The sequence below is a fragment of the Chenopodium quinoa genome, unplaced genomic scaffold (assembly GCF_001683475.1).
Source record: "Chenopodium quinoa cultivar QQ74 unplaced genomic scaffold, ASM168347v1, whole genome shotgun sequence".
NCBI lineage: Eukaryota > Viridiplantae > Streptophyta > Magnoliopsida > Caryophyllales > Amaranthaceae > Chenopodium > Chenopodium quinoa.
Genome location: NW_018744239.1, coordinates 6,692,902 through 6,710,443, shown reverse-complemented (window position 1 = coordinate 6,710,443; position 17,542 = coordinate 6,692,902). Strand labels below are relative to the sequence as shown.

The window sequence follows — 17,542 nt, the reverse complement described above, 5'->3', positions numbered from 1 at the left end:
TTATTTCAAATTTTATACATTTTAGGAACTTATATTTTATGGTATAATGATAATTTAGGATTGTTTGACTTTAGAGTACTAAAATCTTGGACTAATATATCAACATTGTATCGTCCCTATAATGTTGACTCCATTCAAACACTCTTATTGCACCACTCTTTACCTTTGTAGTATCTCAATGTTTACTATAAATTAAAGCTTTTTTAATACCATTTTATTACCAATTACCATTCCATTTTCTGTCTCCCTTCTTTGTTCTCTTTACAATTCATAACTTGGATCATGAGTTATTATTGGTGCCCTATTACCAATTACCTTAGTCATGTCGGGTTATTGTCATGGAAAATTTTAGTTAGATTAATAATATGTCGGGTTTAATTGGATCATGAGTAATTTCGGGTCGGTTTTAATTGGGTCATGGGAAATTTCAAATCGGGTAATTAAAGGTCGAGTAAAAAGAGGTATTGTTGGGGTCTAAATGGTTTCGAGTAGATTTCGTTTCGAGCTAGATCGAATTTGGAATTTATATTATTGGGTCTTATTGGTTTCGGATTAAATATGAGTCGATTCCAAGTTGGGTTTGGATCATAAATTACTGGATGGAGTCGGTTTCAAGATAACGTCGGGTCGACTTTAGATCGAATTCGGATAAAAAATACTCGGGTCCAACTATATCGAAAACAGTTCGATATCAGGTAAACCTTTCGGGTCGGGTAAGTTTTTGACACCCCTAATTACAAGTGAGCGAGAAACTATAATGTACACCCAGGGTCATTTGCTCATTCAATTAACAAATGAGTAAAAATATAATTTGCTCATTTGTTGATTTAATGAGCAAATGACCTTGGGTGTACGGTACACCAGAGTGTATATAACAAATTCTACAAGTGAGTTGCCTCAACGAGTGTTCATGAGAAATCCTCATTTATAATCAAGTTAGCAAATGGTAGAATAAGTCTTGTACACAACGGGTGTACATTAATTTTATTGTAAAATGGTCAGTTTGAGCATAACTTTTAACTATTTTTTATGGTAACTTAAACCACTTAAAGGGTAACTTTTAATTTGTCGTTGGTTTGAATTTTATATTAATGTGTAATTTCTTATAGATACGTGATTACATACTATAAAGACTAATATGATTAATCTAATTCGTTATAAGTTTTTTGTAAGATAAAATTTATCAATAGAAAAATAATAACTTTGTAGTATAAAGGGTAACTTTAAGTACTTTTAATATAACTTTAACTTGTTTTAAAATATATTAACGTACACCCGCCTTTTTAGAGAATTTGTGCAAATGGTATGTAAAGACAGAAGTAGATTAATATTCCATTCCATTAATATATCAAACTAGATGGAAGCCCGTACGATGCACAGTTTTTTCATCTAAGATTTTTAATTATTTGATTTATTGTATTTAATAATTTCAGACAAAATTACAAAAGTTTAATATTTATTTTTTTACTATAATTTATAATGAATTTATTAAATATAAATAAATTGTAAATATGATATTTTTTTCCGTTATATAAAATCTTTAATGTGAAATGATAAATTTTTAATAATTTAAATCCTAAATCGTTATTCATTGTTTTACCATATCTTTTATTTCGATAGAGTCACCAACCTCGTCACAACCAACCTACTACATCAATGGATAAATTGAACCGTGAAATGTTAGCCAAACTGAAATTGATATAAATTAAATCTTTACATTTATATAAAATAAATCAATATATTTACCAATAAATGAAAAATTGTTGCGATATAAAATCAAATCTATGCATTGGAATTTTTTCATCATCTCCAAAAATAACCAAAGTCATCCATATATTAAGTATACAACATCTAATCCTATGCCATTACATAAATAAATAATCGTGAAGTATCCTAAATAAATACAACGTAACTAAAAATTACAAATATAAATTTAAACATAATATTTTAAAAATTACCCGGACATTAATGACCTAAAACTAATACAAAATTCGCTTGATAGAGTTTTGTATTGATACGAAATTTTATTTTTGTCGTATGATGTGTTAAATCTGCATGTAAAAAAACATTTAGTAAATAAAACATAAACATATAATCGTTGAGTATCCCAAATTAACACAATGTAAGTAATAATTAGAAATACTAATTTAACATAGGATTTTAAAAATTAAGCTAAAAATTACCCGGCCATTGATGACCAAAAACTAACAAAAAATTACTAACACAAAATTTGCTTGATGAGGTTTTTTATTGATACGAAATTTTATTTGTGTCGTATGATGTGTCAATTTATAATGGTAGGTATCATAAATTTTAATTTAATTATAATAAACGAACAATATGTATTTCTTATCATAAATACTATCAAAATTTATCTTATAATGATAGGTATCAAACTTTATTATAAGCGTTTATCATTTAAATATTTTTTGGTATATTTTTTTTGGTTTTCTTATACTCGTAGTATTGAATTAATAAATTTATTTTTTCCTATACTTTTACTTTTTTTTTCATTAAAATAATTTAATTCGTGGATTATAATCTACGTGCCATTAAAATTTTAGATATATCAAATCTAGTTCGTTACTTTTATCTAGGTGGCGACATAATTTTTTAATTCAAAAATAAAATATAAATCTTTCTTCTTATTGGTCGAAATAAGTATATTTCTTACGTGGCGCTCCGAATGCTCTCCAAAAATGTCTACTTTATTTATATATATTAGATTATATGTATTATTTCAAAATTAATACGAGCAAAATATAACAAAATCTTCTTTAAATTTTCTTTGACAAAATCTCAATATTATTGATGCTTTTTTTTCCCCTTTTTTTTTGGAAGCAATATTATTATTATTATTATTATTATTATTATTATTATTATTATTATTATTATTATTTTTTGGAAGCAATAATATTATTATTATTTTTTTTGACAAATTAATACTCCGTATTATTTTCATGATATTCATCCTAGTGAGAATTTACGATCAAAATTTATAAAATTTGACTACCACATATAATAAAATTTAAGAAACAAAGGGAAAACATGTCCCAATTTACAATAATCCGTGAAGATCATTCACGGGAGCTAGAAAGGTATCACATCATTAAAGTTGCACAATTGGAATTGCTACCAAAACTTTAATTGGTTATCATCTTAAATCGGCAAAACATGGTTATTTGCAATCATTACAAATTAACAGTAACAATAAACAAGAAAACATAATCTAACCAACATAATAAGTTATTCTTATCCATACAACCCCCATTACATTACAACAAAGAAAGACGACACTATACATTCACATTCTCATTCATAAAATTCTATGTATAAAATGCTCCAATCCCCAAAATTATCCCAACTCTTCTTGTCCCTCTAAAATACAACTTCTCAAAAAACAAACAAAGCCTCATCCTCATTAACCATGAACTCTCAACTCCTTTTCCTCTTCCTTACATTCTTCCTCCACCACACACACTCCTTCCCCACCCCCACCGCTACTCCCCCCACCACCGCCACTTCGTTCGACTTCATTCGATCGAGTTGCAACACCACCCTCTACCCTGACGTATGCTACACCTCCCTCTCCCGCTACGCCAATGCAGTCCGCCTCGACCCGGCCCAACTAGCCCGTATCTCCATCGGGCTCACCCTAGCCCGGGCCCGCCACGCCTCCGCCTTCTTTGCCAACATGACCCAACGGGCCGACTACGGACCCGACCCACGGGCCACCTCCGCCCTCCATGACTGCTCCTCCACCTTCGGAGACGCCGTCGACCAAATACATAAATCACTAAAGGAGATGAGCCAGGTAGCTTCGGCTGCCGAGTCCTCCACGATCGAGGCGTTAAGGTTCCAGCTCAGTAATGTCCAGACGTGGATGAGCGCGGCTCTAACCAATGAGGATACGTGCACGGACGGGTTCGAGGACGTTGCAGAGTGTCCGGTGAAAGATGAAGTGTTTGACAAGATAGTGATTGTGAAGGAGTACACTAGTAATGCCCTTGCTTTGGTTAATAGTTATGCAGCCTCCGTGAACCCAAGATGATGAAAATGGGATTGAACATTTGGAGGTTGTTATTGGACGTTGGAAATCTACAGGACTATAATTGTAACGAACTCGTGACTTTATGTTGTCGTGTTATTTAATCTCATTAATATGTGTGAAAGAGTCTTGGAATATACTACAGTGGCATACAACTTAGTAGTGAGTGTTTGTTTGTGTATGTGCGTGAATGCATATAAGGTTTTTTTTAAGTTATAAACTTATAGGAGGAGGTGTCAATTCAGGTTATATGTCGGGTTCCGGTCATGATTAGTTGGGTCGAGTTATTTTTAATTTGAGCTTTGCTAAATTATTACAATTATATATGCAGTTAAATTCTAAATTGGTTCACTTTGAGTTAGGTCAAACTGTTTTAGATCAAATCGATATATGACAGATCTAGTTATAGGATAATGCATTATATGAAATATTGCTCAATAATGTAAACATAGTGACATATTTGTGAAGTATGTTTTACACGGTCATAGTCTTTAATCCATCAACTCTTTTGGAATATAAATTCACTTTCCGAATTAACAAATTTCAGGCCTTTTTATTGTGCTCTTCTTCACTCTAAACACCACTTAACCATATTTATAATTAAAAAGTTAGAAGAAATAAAATAGATTTTGATAAGTTCAGATAAGACATCCAATTATTAATATTGATGAGTAGAGAGATCATTCTACCATTGGTGCAACGGTACTATATCTCACCTTTGGGTGTAAAGTTTGAATTAAATAATCACACTAGTAGGATAGTATTATTTGCATTGATCGATGATAATTTAGTTTATTCTACTAACTGCGTTACTATTTAGGGAAAGCACAAATGCACAATAAGATGAATAAACAAGCTTAATTAACGTGCTTTTTCTATATCATACTGAGTGATTATCGGAGGGTATAAAATCATGATTGTAATTATATCCATACATAGAATAATCAGTCCTCTACTTTTGTGACATGCAAGAAGTCACATGGGAAAAAGATGAAAAAGGACATACTTTTAGTTGAAGAAGGGAGCAGTTCATTGTGGTAGGGCGTTCGCATTTAGTGTATCAGTTTTGTTTCAAAGCTCCATAGTAAAGTGATGTAATCAAAGTCAAATACGTTGGTTTGACTTTTGATAGGATAAATGTAGGTGCTTTTACTTTGAGATAGTTGAGAGGATTTGGAAGGATCTTGGAGATGGAGGGACTGTCTCCCCCCTCCCACAAGTGATGAGGGTTTGATTCCTCATTCCTCCATTTCTGTGATAGGGGGAGGGGCCTTCCCCCGTATCTTACCGTTTAAGAGAAAATTGAGAGGATTTGGATTAAGCTTGGGGTGGTTAATGTGATTGCTAAACAATACTTAATAAATTTGAGGGTCGTACATATTAGATGTATGAGTCGTGTTATAGTTGTCTAAAGGCTGCATAAGAAGATAGTATGAACATACAAATTAAAGAAAGAATTGTCGTGTCGTAGCAGTAGCAGTAACAGAATTAATTTGAATATGAATACAAATTTTACAGTAGTCTATTGAAAAATAACTATCAAAAGGTAAGTTATAAGGCACATTGTGATTGCCTAAAGTATCCACGTTGGCAATTTTAGTATATTTAAGTTTTATTGTCAATCACTTTTATAACAAGAAAATTAAAATTAAAAATAATGGTTTTTCATCGTGCTAGGAGGCCCTTGAATAAGGTAAGTCCCGCGACTATATTTTATGTACTCGTACATATTTATTTGTTTTTCATACAGATTGTGGTCGGAATTCTTTCCATTAATTAAATTGTCTTATCGGGAGGAAATAGAAGGCGATATAGGATAAATTACATACATATATAGATTCATTTTAGTGTACTTTATCGCCTAATTTTGGAGGAATATAACGTACAAGAAACGAATCAACAAAACAAATGTTGAAATGCAGGTAGTTTACGTGGTTTTCACTCCAGCACTCATGTTTGCAAGTCTTGTCAAGACTGTAACGTTGACATCGAGTTGGGTGGCTTGCCCGAGAGCCAATCCTGGAACTTGTTTAGAAACCTAGCATTTAAAGAGGGTCAAGAGGAAAGGGATCCACATTTGACAATCGTAGGCAAAGAGATAGTCAAGAAGTGTGCCAATGTTCCTCTCGCAATAAGGACTATTGCGGGTCTTCTTTATTCTCAGGATACTCTGAAAGAATGGGAGTCTTTTAGGGACGCAAAACTTAGAATGATGGAACAACAGGAAAATAGTGTCATTTCAACTTTGAAGCTGAGTTACATTCGCCTAACACCACAATTACAACAGTGCTTTGCTTATTATACATTGTTTCCAAAGGATTATGAAAAATAAACAAGCAGAACCTGATATACTGCTGGATGGTACAAGGGTTCATTGAGCTGATGGATGGAAGTCTTCAAAATCCCGATGGATGGAAGACTCAAGCAAATCACCCAACAAGATATGAAGAGATCACAGAATATAATAATTTTATTTATAGATTGAAGAGGGGAAGTGGCAGAGTTGGTTTTTAAATTTTAACCACAATTCTCCGGAACCTCATCATACTCGATTTCTAGCAGAACGCGACTAACATTGGAAGCACCAAGCTGAAACAAAAATATGGCGAATAGCCTACTATGACATTAGGAATTTAGTTATGGAGATATAATTGAGTATCTGCTTAAAATTAAGGCATATTCATTTCATTAAGAGAAGGTTCATTATATTTCAGACTATCAGTAGCTATTCGCTAAAAGACTACCTCAGCAAGGAATTCACAAGACACTCCATTTATGTTGCAATCCTTCACAAATTCCTGCATTACACCATGCGGCACTCATCGGATAACCTGAGACTGTAAATTTTACGTAGAAAATTGACAATTATTTCAAATTGATGACATAAGAGTGCATTAAAACAAGCAAACAACTAATAGAGCATGCCCATTTTTCTTAGTCGAAAAATGGGAGTATTTATATATTATTCTACATTTAATTTAGTCACAAGTAAAGATAGGACTCACTGCACCTAACAATCTTGCATGAAGAGAGAGGGCTCTAATTTATTTTTTCTTAAATAAAAAATAGTTTAAACAACTAGAACCCTAAATTACTTAAAAAGTTTGAATCATAGCATATATACAATGGAAATCTTATAAAGACCATAAAATTAGTAAAAATAATAGTGTACTATTCATATACAAAGTATTATTAACTATACCCAAGACATTCTCACCCTGATCCATTGGGCTTTCACAAATTATTAATCACTGAGGTTGGCAAGTCTAATTCATGAAAGACAACTTGACACCAAAACCTACTCTTTTGCACATAAAATTTTCAGTGTACTAGAAGGAAAATGAAGTAATATACAACAACCCTTCACTACTATATGAGTGGCTGCTTTGCATGATGATCAAAGAGCATCTCGTTTGCATGGTGATGTTAAAGTAGGACGAGGAGGGTCACGAGAGATTTCCTTTGTTTCTAAAAGTAAAGCAAAGTACCAGGAAGATGAAGATAATAAAGATCCACGACGTAATAAGAGGGGTGTTCAGTTGTTAGGTCTTAAGCCTACAAATTATGAGAGGAGGAGCCGAGGTGGTAGAGGAGGTTGAGGAGGGGGTAGAGGAGGAGGTAGAGGATGGGGTAGAGGAAGAGGCCGAGGAAGAGGTCGACATTGAGGTTATTGAGTTTTATCTCGTTAAGGTGGAAAATTTTGTTTCTTTTTTCTGCCTTGCAATTTCTGACTGTATTTTTTATTTCATTGGGTCTTTAATATTATAGTGTTTTCTTCAAATGAAAAAAAATATGCGAGGAGATAGAATCTATAACCAGTTTTTTATTTTATTTTATTTTATTTTATTTTTTATTTTTTTTATCTGTAATCTAATTTGTTTTATTTATTTTAATTTTAATACTTAATATTTTGATTAGGTATGCCAAAATAGCTCCTCCACTTTTTAGTAACACATATTGATGAGCATCTTTAGATAAGAATTTTGACAAATTTGCTTGCATCATAGGCTTAAGCATGCTTTCGCACTGAAACACCTAGCATGCTGTTGTTATTGCAGCTAGGGGGGTTTTACATATGGACATACACTTTTCACTTGGTAAAGAGTTCATCCATTAAGTTTAAGGCACTAAGAGTCGTGGAAGAGGAGGCTGCAAGGGATCCAAACGACGACTTAGAAGCTGATGTAAAAGCCCATCTTCTCAATGGAGAGAGTGAAGGGTATGATGCAGAAAGCCATCCTGTAAGTTCATTCTTTTCTTCTGTATAGTATGTTTACAGAATATAATAATAGTACTGTAACTTATCTGACCTGTATATATATCTCAGGTATCACCTAAGAAGGAAAGCAAGCCCCTTTGGAGGAAGATAATCGAGTTTCTACACCTAATATTAGAGGAACTAATGGCACCTCCTAGCGTTGGTATACTGAGTCTCTCTTCTATCTATAAACATAAACTTTTACAGACTTTGTATGGTGAAATAGCAATGTATGTAGCACCTTGCATTAATCTGCTTGAAATGCTACTACTAAATGTTTAAGACTACCTTCTTTTCGATCCTATATGCTATGAACTTTCAATATTTAGCTGACAATAGTCCTAGGATTGGTTTGTACATCCAAAGTCCAGACAGGACTAACAATAACCATTGTAATAACAACTACGGAGTAAAATATTTATAATGGTACATCCAAAGTCCAGACAGGCCTGGAGTTAGGCAAAGGACGTGGCTTTTCATGTAGTCCTTCGACTAGCTTATGCAGTTTTATGCTTTTGATCTAGATTATTGGACTCATTTTTGGAGCTACTACTTGGTTGAGGGGCCTTGTTATAGGGGATGGAGCTCCACTTCAAGTGATACAAGATTCCCTCAAATTGCTTGGGTATGTCTTGGTGAAATTTTCAACTCTGTTTTTTTCAGCTTATTAAATTCAGTTACAGCAAAAATAAGTTTTGCTCATCAAAAGCAAGAGCAGTTCAGAAAAAATGAGTTCAATTTTACAGAAGAAATTTACATTGAAGAGAACAAAGCCTATATACAAAATAACATCTACTAAACTATAACATACCTTATAAATATTCTTGCAGGGATGGAACAATACCTTCTATCACCCTTATACTAGGTGGAAACCTAATACAAGGTAAATTAATATCAGAAGATTTGAGTTAACAGTCCATTTAAACAGGATTACAATCTCTGACTAATTACTTGGTTTAAACAGGATTAAGATCATCAAAAGTAAAGCCAACTGTGATAATTGGGATTCTATTTGTCAAATACTTGCTGCTTCCTGTGATTGGAATTGGAGTAGTAAAAGCTGCTGATACTTTTGGCTTCCTCCCACCAGACCCTTTATATCGCTTCGTGTTGATGCTTCAGTTCGTATTGCCTTCGGCCATGAGCATCGTTTAGTCATCAACTAATTCCTAAGCTTTAACATCTTGCTTCATAGTAAGTCTAGTTCAGATTTCAACTAAATTTCCCTGTCTGTTTTGGTTGGTTGTTGCAGGTACCATGGCACAATTATATGATGTGGGACAAGAAGAGTGCTCAGTTATATTTCTTTGGACATATCTTTTTGCAGCACTTGCACTTACTCTCTGGTCCACAGTATTTATGTGGATTCTATCCTGAACAAAGAATTATAAGGGCAAACAAGCAAAATATTATGACTATCCATCAGTCAAAATTATACATTTGTCCTTAAAAAAAAATAAAATTGTCACAGATGGTCCATGCAGTCAAGTTATTTTCCAATACTATTTTCAAACAACGCATCAAGACAAATCTAAATCGGATTGGATATATAGTTTTAATGATATTCACACAAATTGTATATGTGTATTATTGAGGAACGGATTGGATTGAATGGAGTACTCCACATGCATGTTCAAGTACTCCCTCCATTTCATAATAGGCCTTAATAATAGCATGAAATAAACACAAAAAACAAGTACTTTGAAGTAGTGAACTGGTGGAGTATTATATGATCATCCTTTTATTAGATCTTCTTATTTCAGTTAAAAGAAATGTATACTAACGCATAATAGATTAATAGTACACATGTACAATTTGTCTGAATATGTGATATGTAGCCAATTGGATCACACACTATATTTATTTTTTTTGTCTAAAACATGTGTTCTCCTACTATGGTAGATCGAATTATTGGCTCTGGGACAGATGCGATTCAAATTGCCTCATTATTTTATTTTTCCGTGAAGGGTATTTAATTTATATTTATACTATCTCCGTTTCTTATTATTTGTGAGATAGAAGTATAAAATATTTCTTTTCGCAAAAACAAAAAGACACAGAGGTAGTATACTAGTACGTGTTATTATTCCTAGGGTCTTACCAAAGCTCATTTTATTTTGTTGTTTTTGCAATTTTCTAATGATCAACAAAAAAACAAATGATTTTGCTCATGGCTAAATTTATGAATATCAGTTAGACTTTAGAGAGACTCTAGATGTCAGTTTGTATATGCATTTCTTTTTGTGACGAAATTCTTCATTTACCATTTAATTAAAGTATTGATCGAATTGGATTACTGAACTTCTTGCAAACTACAATTCATTCATTCTACAAACATAGAGAAAGTTGGAAGTTTTTGAGGACTTGAGAAAAAAATAGAAAGGAAATAGAGAGGAAGAAGCTAGAAGAAAATAGGTTTCTTGTCACTCTTTGAAGTGTCACCAATGCCTATTTTGCAAGTGTCAATAATCAGTGGATTAGGAGCCTTTTTGGCAACTGGATATTGTAATACGGAGTATTTTGAATGCAGATGCTAGGAGGCCCTTGAATAAGGTAAGTCCCGCGACTATATTTTATGTACTCGTACATATTTATTTGTTTTTCATACAGATTGTGGATCGGAATTCTTTCCAGTAATTAAATTATCCTATCGAGAAGAAAAAGAAGGCGATATAGGATAAATTACATACATATATAGATTCATTTTAGTGTACTTTATCGCCTAATTTTGGAGGAATATAACGTACAAGAAACGAATCAACAAAACAAATGTTGAAATGCAGGTAGTTTACGTGGTTTTCACTCCAGCACTCATGTTTGCAAGTCTTGTCAAGACTGTAACGTTGACATCGAGTTGGGTGTCTTGCCCGAGAGCCAATCCTGGAAGTTGTTTCGAAACCTAGCATTTAAAGAGGGACAAGAGGAAAGGGATCCACATTTGACAATCGTAGGCAAAGAGATAGTCAAGAAGTGTGCCAATGTTCCTCTCGCAATAAGGACTATTGCGGGTCTTCTTTATTCTCAGGATACTCTGCAAGAATGGGAGTCTTTTAGGGACGCAAAACTTAGAATGATGGAACAACAGGAAAACAGTGTCATTTCAACTTTGAAGCTGAGTTACATTCACCTAACACCACAATTACAACAATGCTTTGCTTATTGTACATTGTTTCCAAAGGATTATGAAAAATAAAATACTGCTGGATGGCACAAGGGTTCATTGAGCCGATGGATGGAAGTCTTCAAAATCCCGATGGATGGAAGACTCAAGCAAATCACCCAACAAGATATGAAGAGATCACAGAATATAATAATTTTATTTATAGATTGAAGAGGGGAAGTGGCAGAGTTGGTTTTTAAATTTTAACCACAATTCTCCGGAACCTCATCATACTCGATTTCTAGCAGAACGCGACTAACATTGGAAGCACCAAGCTGAAACAAAAATATGGCGAATAGCCTACTATGACATTAGGAATTTAGTTATGGAGATATAATTGAGTATCTGCTTAAAATTAAGGCATATTCATTTCATTAAGAGAAGGTTCATTATATTTCAGACTATCAGTAGCTATTCGCTAAAAGACTACCTCAGCAAGGAATTCACAAGACACTCCATTTATGTTGCAATCCTTCACAAATTCCTGCATTACACCATGCGGCACTCATCGGATAACCTGAGACTGCAAATTTTACGCAGAAAATTGACAATTATTTCAAATTGTTGACATAAGAGTGCATTAAAACAAGCAAACAACTAATAGAGCATGCTCATTTTGCTTAGTCGAAAAATGGGAGTATTTATATATTATTATACATTTAATTTAGTCACAAGTAGCGATAGGACTCACTGCACCTTACAATCTTGCATGAAGAGAGAGGGCTCTAATTTATTTTTTCTTAAATAAAAAATAGTTTAAACAACTAGAACCCTAAATTACTTAAAAGTTTGAATCATAGCATATATACAATGGAAATCTTATAAAGACCATAAAATTAGTAAAAATAATAGTGTACTATTCATATACAAAGTATTATTAACTATACCCAACTCACGCTGATCCATTGGGCTTTCACAAATTATTAATCACTGAGGTTGGCAAGTCTAATTCATGAAAGACAACTTGACACCAAAACCTACTCATTTGCACATAAAATTTTCAATGTACTAGAAGGAAAATGAAGTAATATACAACAACCCTTCACTACTATATGAGTTTATCGATGTCTCCATTAACTTTTATGACAGTTCCTGGATGCCTCAATAACTCCTAAAGTCCAACTTATAATAAACCTTATTGAGGATTTAAGAACTAATCCTAAGTAGAATTGTATAGCATACATAATATATAAGAGAGAAGATTTTCAATAATAGTTTAGAACTAGATTAGTACTCGCGCGTTGCATGGTGGTGATAAGCAATTTTTTTCATATTTCTTTTATATCTTTTGTTGTTGATAACTTTTTAACATGACTTAGCTCGCTTTTTACTTTGTAAAAATAAAGTTTGTTACTATATAAATATTAAAAAAAATAAAAAAAACATGTACATCATTCTTTATATTTTTTAATGATTATAATTTAATGCTACATCATAATATTTACTATGTTATTGAAAATATACTAAAATTTACTAAAATGATGGTTAGAAAAAATATACTATGTATAAAATATTGCATTATCTAATGAGATTATAGATTTAGAGTGGAAGCACAACAATATTGATGTCAAAGTCAGGTTCGGATTTTTAGTTTCATACCTACTTGGTTCTAGTTTCTAGCAAATAAAATGATAAGGCAAAAAATAAAATAAAAATGATGACATCATATGTAAATTTGGAGGGAAATTTTTTAATGAGAGCTTGACACATAAGACATTTAGGAATTGATGACATCAATATGTTTTGTTTTAGTAATAGTTAATGGATGTTGAGCATCGATAAGGAGGTAAGCAAGTGAAGGTAGAATTGCAGAAGAAAGGATTGAGTGGAATTTAAATATAGGTTCAGAAAGGAAGAGTGAGCACCAAGCACCATTAGAGATTGAGGGTAAAGGAGAGAAAGGGGTTGGTAAAGGAAGCAGAGGGAAAAAAAGGGAGCAAACTCACAAACCAATATCATTAATATAGAACTTGGAACCTCATCTGCTTACAAGTAAAAGCAATAAACTAAGGAAAAAAAAATTATGCAAACTTTAGAACAGTATCCGTGTTGCAAATTTGCAATTAACTCTATTATTCATAGTATTTAAACACTGGTAGATAGCTTCCCAAGTAATCGGACAACATAAGTAACTTTAGGAAAAACTTACTTGATATGTAGTCTTCAACGTACTCATCATCAACCTTTCCATGAGCCATAGCACCAACCTGAACGAGCAAAGGATTAGAAGACACCTAAGTTTTGACTCATATAAATGAATTAATAGACAAAGTTCAGTCCCTTCTGATACATACCACAAACACAAAATTGGAATCATCTTTAACAGCATCCACATATTTCTGAATGTCAACCAATTTTTCTGAGCTAGATGAAAAGCCTGAAATATGAACAAATGTCACTGACTATGGAGGGGGGAATAGAGAGATAAAAGTGATCTGAACTATGAAATTTATTAGACAGGATTACTAGTTCAGAGTAAAGCTCACCTATCTTACGAGAATTAAGAGGTAGATACTAAGTTATAGGATTTTTAACCACACGAAAAAGTTTATCTCGTTTGCCAGCAGCAGATATGCTCAGCTTTCGTAACAGTTGCACTGCAATGATAAATGAGAGAGGGCCTTAAGGAGTAACCACACGTCATGCCTTCAGTAGCAAATCACGTAATTAGAGTGACGTATAGAAGTTGATAGAAAGAAGATGCATGACAAAATAATTATAACTTACACATAATGCCAGCAAAATGCTTATATGTTCTTGGAATACGCACGTGAGGTTTAACCTCAAAAAGTACACCTTTCTCAGTTTTAACATACACAGATTGAATCCTCCCAGCCTTATTCAAGGGGCTATCCAAAATCATCAGAAGAGCTTGAAATATCATTCATAATCACAACTACTTCAGAAAAACGGCCAGATACACAAGGCAATAATAGCATACATCTTTGAAACCTTCTGAAAATGTTAACAGAAGCACAAATATAATAAATAGAATGAAGTGTATCGTAACATAAAACTTGTAATATAAACCTGATGAACAATGTCTGGCCTGTAATCTGTAGGATTCTTTTTGTGCTTCATCAAAAAATTGGCATGGTCCTCAGAATTCAAAATTTGGTAGGTCTGCAATTACATATGAATATGACATCAGAATTCAGTTAACAACGGCAGCAAAATTCCCGTTCATCTATTAATACCCCTCCCAAACACTATCAACACAGTTATCTAGGCCAACCCTCTAATTAATCTTTGCAACATATCCAATCCAATCCAATCCAAGCAACACACAACACAAACAAATAAATATAATGGAAAACAATAGAGCTTAAAGATTGTTGATTGACATACCTTCCCTACTTTGGCAACCTCAAGGGAAGCCCTTTCGAGCACGAAAACCGCCCCAGGCTGGCTCTTCTGCTTCGTAATAGTAACCGGAATGCCGGGCATATCATCGGCCAAATCTTCCGCTACCTTATCATCTTCAGCTGTTTCCTCAATAGTGGCAGCGGCTGGTACATCCTCTTGTACCATTTCTACTTGCTCATCCTCCTCTTTATCATATTTTTCCTCTCTCTTCTTCCTTTTCTTACCAGCTTTTACTCCCAATGGCCTCGGCATTTTCTACATAAATCAATTCCCTTACATTTCAAGCTTATATAATTCTAGAAACTTTAAACTACAAAAATATTAACTTTTCAAAAATGGGTCTAATTGGGAAAAGGGTAATTAAGAAGGGGAGAAATATAGAAAAATAATTAGATTATATAGTGCTAATTAAGCAATGATAGTACTCAAATAATTTTTTTTTAAAAAAATGCAGAGAAGAACAAATGTTTGAATACAAAAGAGTTCAATTTCAGTAATAAAAGTATGAGAGAGAGAAAGGTGTACCATAGTTAACAACGACGTGCAGAATCAAGGAAACCCCAGAAGAATGAAAATTAACAATTTTGAACAAAGTTTAGGGTTTATGGAGAAATGAGTGCGGATAATAAGAAATGGTGGATAAAATAAAAATGGGGGTTTAGCTAGGGTTTATTTGGAGAATTGATTAAAGGCCCGAATTTTGGTCCATGCTTTTGGAGGACGACAAGGGTTTTAGGCTAAACCTCTTATTGATTTTTTTTTTTCGGTTTAAGATTAATTCTGGTAACATAAACGAACTAAACCATGTTATACACTTATACGGTTAGTTTTCGTTTAGTCATGTTATACAATTTGGTTTGGTTTGTAATATGTCTAACCAATTTTTATGTTTTCTACTCTCTATATTAGATCTTAAAGGTAATCGTCTCATAAAAAAGTTAAAATAAAAACACTTTTGACGATGATAAGGGCATGCATTTGTGACTACAATTGAGCATGAGTCGACATGAAGACACATAAATGTCCTAATTCGGTACAAGCTCACTTAGCCCAACACGACACGAAGGACAATGCAAGGTCAACCATGGGTCGTTCGTAAATATCAATTCAAAATTTGGCATGACGTTTACATAGTGGACTATCGCTTTGTTTATTTTATTAATTTAAGCACAAACACATGGGTCAAGGTATCATGCTGCGTATAAACTAGGTTTAAAAGATCAACACAAGCATGTTATACATAGTATTATGAATTTCTTAGGACTTTATTTAAGCACAATCCCGTCCCAAAATAAAAAAATTTAAGCACAGCTCGGTAGCATTTTACACGGGCTTGGGCGACCCATGCACATTCTTTTGCGACTCCGCAACAAGAAGAAAAAACACCGCCTTCGGCCTTTCTTTCCCAACTTGAGTATTCAGCATCCTCTTCTCTGCAAAACCCTAAAATTAAAATCAAGTTAAACCCTTTACTTGACAAAATTTCCCCAGAAGAAGAACACCAATAGAATGGCTTACCATGGAGGTACACTCAAATCAACCTCCATTAATGGCGTCAAAGTCTATTCTTTAACTGGCCATGAACGTTCTCTTGCAACCTGGCTTAACCCCAAGAAACAGCGTGCTCTCCGCAAAGACACAGGTACCTCTTCAATCTTAATTTTGTGAAATTTGCATAATTTATGTTATTATTATTTGAATTGTTGATGAATATGTTTGTTGTATTAATTAAATTTGCAAAATTTGTTGTTCAGAGTATTCGCAAAGAGTAGAGTTGATTAAGGACTTGAACTTCGAAACCGCCTCCACCAAAATCAAGGCCACAGCTGATGGAGAATTTCTTCTTGCTTTAGGTAGGTCATCTAGGAATTGCATTACTGGAATGGAATTTTCATGGTTGATCGAATTAATTAATGTTAAAGAATGCAGGAGGGAAGATCTTCTCAAGCTTGCAGAGGATCTCAAGTATGTTTTTCTCTAATCGCTCCATGTCACTAACTGATGTTTCATAGCAACACAAGTCGCGGAAGAATTGGCTGATCTCTGTAATTGCATTCCAAATATGGCCACGGAGCAATTCCCTCAAAGCTGTGGGCAACATCCTCTCCATGAACACGTGACAGTCATGGCTTTTCATTCCATGGAGCTTACACGCTTGCAAATCTATGCATCTGCTCAAATTGGAGGCGTAACCATCAGGGAACCGCAACTACTTAACCCACTCACACAAAACTTTTCTCTGAGCCTTGTCAAGAGCGAATGGTGCCTTTGGCATGACCTCTTTTCCTTTATCATCCTCTTGAAGATGAAGCTGGGGACGTTTACAATATCTGACAATGTCATTCTGAGCAGATAGCGTGTCACACGTATGCCTTTTCACATCCATTACAATGTGAATTAACTGATTGAAGAGGTTCTTCTCAATGTGCATGACATCTAAGTTGTGACGAATGAGGAGATGCTTCCAATATGGGAGCTCCCACAAGGTGCTTTGCTTGAACCACCCCTTCTTTTCATTTTTCAGCCTCTTAATTGAATCGGGTCCATCTGTAGCCTTCGGGAGGTCCTTCACACATTCCCACAGCTCCTCTCCTGACATGATGTGTGGAGGGGAACCTTTCTCTACTTTGTTTTTACAGAATGCAGTTTTACTGTTCCGAAAAGGGTGATCTGTCGAAAGGAATTGCCGGTGGCAATCAAACCAAGTAAC

At 33.9% G+C, this 17,542-nt stretch overlaps 2 protein-coding genes and 1 pseudogene across 2 annotated transcripts; 2 read left to right on the top strand and 1 right to left on the bottom strand.

Moving 5' to 3' along the window:
• Positions 1-3,116: 3,116 nt before the first annotated feature.
• On the top strand, positions 3,117-4,527 carry LOC110694403 (pectinesterase inhibitor 7-like). The gene has a single exon (XM_021871574.1). It carries the CDS (start codon positions 3,428-3,430, stop codon positions 4,049-4,051), a length of 624 nt encoding a protein of 207 aa, XP_021727266.1. The 5' UTR covers positions 3,117-3,427; the 3' UTR covers positions 4,052-4,527.
• A 1,361-nt stretch (positions 4,528-5,888) lies between these two features.
• LOC110694329 (protein PIN-LIKES 5-like) lies at positions 5,889-9,722 on the top strand. Its single transcript, XM_021871504.1, has 9 exons — positions 5,889-6,076; positions 6,417-6,550; positions 8,062-8,289; positions 8,376-8,536; positions 8,646-8,715; positions 8,831-8,931; positions 9,137-9,189; positions 9,271-9,450; positions 9,559-9,722. Exons 1-9 carry the CDS (start codon positions 5,965-5,967, stop codon positions 9,681-9,683), a joined length of 1,164 nt encoding a protein of 387 aa, XP_021727196.1. The 5' UTR covers positions 5,889-5,964; the 3' UTR covers positions 9,684-9,722.
• A 2,180-nt stretch (positions 9,723-11,902) lies between these two features.
• LOC110694554 lies at positions 11,903-15,098 on the bottom strand (annotated as a pseudogene).
• Positions 15,099-17,542: the final 2,444 nt, after the last annotated feature.